General features: G+C 50.2%; 1 protein-coding gene across 2 annotated transcripts in view; it reads right to left on the reverse strand.

The window, feature by feature from the left end:
- The window catches only part of FAM171A1 (family with sequence similarity 171 member A1), an 85,319-nt gene extending 81,100 nt beyond the window's left edge, over nt 1-4,219 (reverse strand). For both annotated transcript variants that reach the window (XM_066198306.1, XM_066198298.1), the window contains exon 1: nt 3,780-4,219. In XM_066198306.1, coding sequence (XP_066054403.1) covers nt 3,780-3,873 — 94 coding nt within the window. In that variant the 5' untranslated portion in view covers nt 3,874-4,219. The remainder of the gene's footprint in view (nt 1-3,779) is intronic.
- Between the last annotated feature and the right edge of the window lie 2,347 nt (nt 4,220-6,566).

Consider the following 6,566-nt stretch of genomic DNA (forward strand, 5'->3'; position numbering starts at 1 on the left):
GAATCATTGTTAAAACTGCAAGCTGAGGGTAAACAGCTTAAAAACAAACCAAAAAAAACCCCACCAACCCAGAACTGGAGGGTCTTTTCAAAGCTGTTACTGTGCTGTCCAGAAAAGCAGACTTTGCAGAATGTCCATCTGAAACATTTGTGAAGTTAGTTTCCACGAAGTAATGGAATGGCTGCTTGCAGGAAGGCAATTCCAAACAGCAGCACTCAAGCATCAACCCTCCCATCCTCCATGCACACAGAGGGAAAAACACTGCAGATTCTGACTAAGCAGCAACATCTGATTTTTTTTTCACCATTATACTGGAAAACAATTATCTACCTAATCTCATTCTGGGCTTCGTAACTTCTTAATTTTGAACATCTAATAAAATACGACAACCAACTGAAATACAAGTTAAAACCAATACACACTGCAGCAGACAAATATAATACCAGATTTCAGCACTAAACCAGAATATTCTAGGATTTCTCTAAAAAGACCTCCCTAGCAGCTACAAATGAATAATCCTCACCTTCTACTGAGAAGCAAAATTTACAGGTGATAAAGAAATTTAATCCCTTCCCAAATTACACTGATTCTGCTTACGTTCTCCCTGGGTTAATATCACATCTTCATATAACTCTTAAATTCCTTAAATTTGCCAGGGGTCTGCTCTTAGGTTTTACACAAGACCTATTCATGTGAAAAACATGCACCATATATTTTGTGTATTCACCAAACAAATCACCAGTGCCAACAGGAATTCAGCTTAAGGGTTTGTTTCAAAATTTAAAATTTTAAACAATAGGGGTTTGTTTGTTTTAAAATTTGCACACATTCCTTTCAGCACTAAAAGAAACTGAAGCTCTGGAATACCTGCTAGAACAATTAAAAAACCCAAACAAAACAAAGACCAAACAAAAACCCCACAAAACCATAATTTGTACAGAGGTAAAGGTTCTAAAGGTTACCTTCATGGACATCTAACATCCTCACTGCTGGGGTTCCAAGCACCAACACTGACAAACGCAAACAACTCATCTGTGAGAATTTTATCCTGTTAAAGCAAGCAAGTTACTGAAACTTAGAGGGTACCTCTGTGACCTTCAGAAGCAACAAGAGATCTGCATAAAAAAGTCATTCAATTTTCTAAATATGGTGCTAAGTGCAGAGCTTAATAACCAGTACTTTCATATTCACAAATTACGTCATCAGTCTGGCTGAGGAGAATTTGAAGCTGGGACTGTCTGAACATATGTCTGAGACCAATGAAAGAGAGAAATGCTTGATGCAAAGCATCCCTCCTCATTCCTTCCTTAATCAGAACACTGACTACACATCCCACCTTCAAAAAGCTCCAAATCCAAGACCTATCTATTTGGTTTGTTAACACAGACATGGAATATCTTAACCAAGACTCATTTAATCTATCCCACCATGAGGAGGGTTCTCCACCCTAGTCTCATGTAACCTGACCAACAATAAATACTGCAGCTGAAGCAGTTAATGGCACAGTTAATCTGGCTTTCTAACCTCTACCTTTATTTCAATCGCTTGGATTTTAACTAGTCCACTCACAGTCACAAAGGGAAAGACAGTCATGTGCAAACATCCCTGAACTTTGGCAATGGCCTGTTTCTTGTAACTACAACTGTGACCATGGTACTAAAAGGGAAAGAGGGAAAATCAGCTAGTCTAGGTTTTACAACCATTTAGCACTTACTGTGCTGTGTGTTTACAAACTGGGAATGTACCTGGTACTAAAACACTTTCCCCCAGAAAATCATCATCACACCTCATGTCCAGGAAGTTATTCAAGGCTACAAGTTGGCATCACATAAACTTTCAAAAAAGATTCACAGTAAGGAGGTGGTAATTAGAAAGCAGAATACACTTTGACATGAGAACAGTCCTACATATCCCCTTGTACCAATATACATGTCCAAAAATAGTGAGCTTGTAATCAGGCTATGGAAAGCAATACTATGAAAACTCAGATGTTCTAACACGGAAGACAAAATTAGACATTTCTATTTTGATAAAAATAATCTCAACTCACTGACATAGCTGTTATTACTCAAATAATCAGCCATCAGTCTTGATGTGGATGTAGCAGCTACAGACAAGCCTTTCCATGGCATCTGAATAGAGCCTGACAAGATCAGCAGGGCAGCTGAAAGGCACTAATTCTGCCAATACCTCACCACTTCGATCACATGAAAGAGATTTTCCATATGATACAAGAATTATAATAGATTTTGATATTACCTTGGTATTTGAAGTGCTGAGTTCATGGGCCACACAAAGCTCTGGTTTTCTGGCATGCTTATCAATAAACTCACTATATCCTGAGTTTAGTGGCCTCGAGTTTTAGTTAGTGGTTCTTATTCCAGAACAGCTATTTTTTTGCCCTTTAAAGGAGGCAGAAACTGGTATTGCATTTGATGTCAGATTGCCTGGTGTGGTAGGTTTTCCTACAGGACACCTCTGCCTTTTGACTACTCTGTGTGTGAACACATGGCCACCCAGATTCTATTTAGTATACTTAAATACAACCATGAAAGAAGGAGACCAAAAAGGTTACTTTTAACGTTTTATTTCTTGCAGCAGGTATCACTTACGGATTGTTACAACCTGTGTGAGATAAGGAAAGCTCTGAGGAAACAGGACATATGCGTACCCTTCACATGGTGCCCGTCCACCCTAGCACAGGGGGAAGGGTGCTGCCAGCCCACTGCCATGAAGGCTCAGCCGGTGTATGATCGCTCATCCCAGAACACACATTTAGCCATTTGACAATACACGCCACAAGGCCGACGCTGACCACAGGGGAGGATGCATTTCCTTCTAACATGCCTGGTACCCCTATGTACACAAGTTTTCTGCATCCTGACATACCCGTGGTCCTGGCGGGCTCGATGCTGCCGCAGGACCCCTGTCGGAGCCCTCCTGCCACCAAGGGCAAGGCCGAGGGCGAGGAGGGCACGGCGGCGTCTCCCCCCCTCGCCGAGATTCCACACGGGGGAGGGCTGGAGGGCAGGTGCACCTCGCCGGCCGAGGGGCTGCCACACCACGGCAGAGGTGAAGATCAGGGCTGCGCAGCCCAGGGCAAGACCGGCAGCTCGGCACAGGAGCATCAGGAGCTGCTCCAGGTGCCCCCGGGGCGCTCGGGCACTGCCTCGCTGCGCCTTCTGCTCCCGCGAGGGCGGAGGACAACCCTGCCCGGCCGGGGAGCGTCTCTGCCCGGCTGCCCAGGGGCAGCGGTGACAGACCCCGCCCGGCCGGCGGGAGCCACCGCGCCGAACAAAAGGCCCGGCGGAGGCCCGGAAACGTCCCGGGGCCGCGGCCGAGCCGCGCCGTCAGCCCAGGGGGCGAACCCCAGCCTGGCGGCCCCGCACGGCCTGCGGCCGCCGGTGCCCCCCACCCGCCTCCCACCGCCGCGTCGGGCCCTGCAGCGGGCACGGTGACGAGAGGGGAAACCGGGGGGAAAGGACGCAATGCAACAGCTCCGGCGGCGCCGAGGGACGGAGGGAGGAACGGAGGGGGCAGCACAATGAGGCCAGCGCAGCCCCTGCCCCTGCCAGTAACAAAAGCTCCCCAGCCCCGAGGCTGTCCCCGCTTTTCCGGGCTGCGGGGTCTGCGGCGACCGGTGGAAGCCGGGAGAAGTCTCACATCACCGACCCGCTTCCCCGCCGTACCCTCGGTCCGGCCCCCGCACAATGCAGCCCCCGCCGCCCCGGGGACAGCCGCACAAAGCGGGCCAGTCCCGCCGCCCATCCCGCACCGACCTTGAGCCGCCTCGGGCGCCCCTAAGGTTTTGGTCACCGCCTTCCACACGTTGCAGCCCAGCAGGCAGAGGAGAAGCGCCGCCGACCTGCTCATTTCCACCCGCCGCCGCCAGCCGCCGCCAGGGAGAGAATCGCCGCCGGAGCCGCTGCCCGGAGGAGGAGGAGAAAGAACCGCATCAGGGGCTGGCCCGCTCCGCGCCTCCCTCCATGTTGCCGTGCGCTGCCCCTCCTGCTTTCTCCGCCTGCTGCATTGTCGTCCCGCCGCTGCGCCCCGGCTCCGCGTCCCGCGCTGTCCCCCCGGGCGGGCGGGCGGGCGGCGGAGACGAGGGGGAAGGAAAGGGAGGCGGGAGAGCTCCGCGGCCTCGTTCCCTGTCCGCTCGAGTTTATTCTTTAATTCCTCTCCCGTTCATCCCCCCGCTCGCCCCGCGGGAGCGGCCCGGGCTCCCCGCCCGCCCCTTAACCCTTGGCGGCACCCCCTGCCCTGCCCGCGCCCGGCGGCGCAGCGCCCCCTGCCGCCCGCGGCCCGCCCTGCCCCGCCGCTGGGCTCGCCGGCAGCGCCGGCGTTGCCCCCGGCCCGCCCGGGGCGGCCGCGTGTCCCAGCGGGCAGCCCGGCCCGGCCCCGCGCCCGCCGCCGCCCGCTCACCTGCCGCGCTCACCTGCCGCGGGGGGCCGGGTCCCGCCCGGCCGCGCCCGCCGCCCGCTCTCCCTCCCTGAACGGCTGCAAAATGGCCTCCCCAGCCGTGCCGGCCGCGCTCGCCTCCCACCGCAGCCAGCGAGAGGGACAAGGGGGAAGGCGGGCGCGGTGACCTGCTCTCCGCACGCCTGGGACGTGTCGGGTCGCAGGGTCCCCCGCGGCCCCGCTGCCACGCGTGACCTCCGGCCGGGCCCCTGCGGCTACTGGAGTATTTAAAGCGAATTTTTAAACCAAAACGAACCAACCAACCACAAAGCAACAACAAATGCACCCATCTACTGGTTTTAATACAAAATAGTTTTAAAAAATGCTATAGCAAACTGCAGAGGAACGGTGAACTCTGGGTTGGAAATCGTGGCATTGAGGGCTGAGACCACGCAGGGTGCCTCCCGCCCCACCCCGTGCGGAGCATGGCAGGGGTAGCACTGAGGACATTCTGCCGGGGACACGGTACTCTCCCTCGGAGCTTTCTCACTGGGGTGATTTGCATCTTCCCTAAGAGCATCTCTTGGCTTGCTTTCCTTCAGGACAGCGGAGGCGGAACACAAGGGCACAGCAGTCACTCCTCCCTCCACGGTCTCTGCTGAGCATTAAGCGTCCTAAGGGAGGGAGAACAGGCGCTCCTCATGTTTCCTGCAACACGGAGATTGCTGCTCCAGACAGCTATTATGGCAAGTCTTTACACAGCTGTGCAAAGCAAAAACTCTGCCCCACTGCCTCACGGATTTCCCACGATCTGCTCCCAGATACTGCCTGTGCTTCAGTTGGCCTCCAAGACTGAAGCTTGTAAACCTACAAATTTAATCAATCTCTCACTGAGGTGTCTTAAAATTTCAGGATTTATTTGTAAATCTATTTTTAAATAAAATCTTCCAGTAAAAGTGTGATGCATTATAGATTGATTTCTAGAAAGGAGTACAGTTGTTTATTTGGTCATTTCAGTATTTGACCAGAATAGCTACATCACAAACTACAGGTAGTTTATTTTATGAATTTTATGAAATTCTAGTACCCCAGAAGTGTTAAAACTGATTTAACAGATCATTTTCAGAGACAGTCCAGTTGATTACAACTTTCACTTTGGTTTTGCTGTTTCCAAATACATTTTCTGAGAGCTAATAAATACTGTGTAGATGCTGCAACTTTATCCTTTTATACCAAGAATTTGGAGCATTTCTTTGTAAAGCTCAGCCCCATAAGAAACTTAAGTACAAAAAGGCCATTCAGTTCACAGAGAAGACTAAATGAACCAATATAGATCATGTGATCTTACTCCTGCTTGTCATAAACAGAGATTTCAATATCGTAAACTCATGGCATGTCTTAACTGTGAGGCAATTTGTTCCTCAAAGAAAGGAGGTTGGCCATGTAGCAAATAATATAGCTGCCTTTTTTTTTTTTTTTTAATTTTATTCCATTTTCCCTTCTCTGGATGTTTATGAACTTAAGTTAGCATACATAGGATGAGCTCAGAGTTAGAAACTTATATAAAACCTATTTCTGTCCATAAGGAAAGGTAAAGCATTTTGTTACAAAGAGAAAAATGCATTTTCCTGAATACAATTGTATTATTTTCACAAAAAAACAAACAGATACAAAAATTATTGCAACATCAGTGGATAACACAAAACAACTAAGGCTGGAGAGAAGTGAGGTATTGCACAGAGAAATCACAGAATTATCATATGGTTTGGCCTGGAAGGGACCTTAAAGATCATCTAGTTTCAATTCCCCTGCATAAGCAGGGACACCTTCTTCTAGATCAGGTTGCTTAAAGTCTCATCCAATCTGGCTTTGAACGCTTCCAGGGATGGGGCATCCAAAACTTCCCTGGGCAGCCTGTTCCAGTGTCCCACCATGCTCATAGTAAAGAATTTCCTCCTGCTATCTCATCTAAACCTGCCGTCTTTCCGTTCAAAGCCATTCTCCTTTCTCTTATCACTGCATGCCCTTGCAAAAAGTCCTTCTCCAGCTCTCTCTTGCAGTTCCCTTTAGGTACTGGAAGGTGCTACACAGTCCCCAGAGCCTTCTCTTTTCCAGTTGAACCACCCCAGCTCTCTCAGCATGTCTTTATAGGAGAGTTGCTCCAGTCC

This window comes from Chamaea fasciata, unplaced genomic scaffold (assembly GCF_029207755.1).
Source record: "Chamaea fasciata isolate MVZ Bird 193981 ecotype frontalis unplaced genomic scaffold, bChaFas1.0.hap1 SCAF_1, whole genome shotgun sequence".
Classification (NCBI taxonomy): Eukaryota; Metazoa; Chordata; class Aves; order Passeriformes; family Sylviidae; genus Chamaea; species Chamaea fasciata.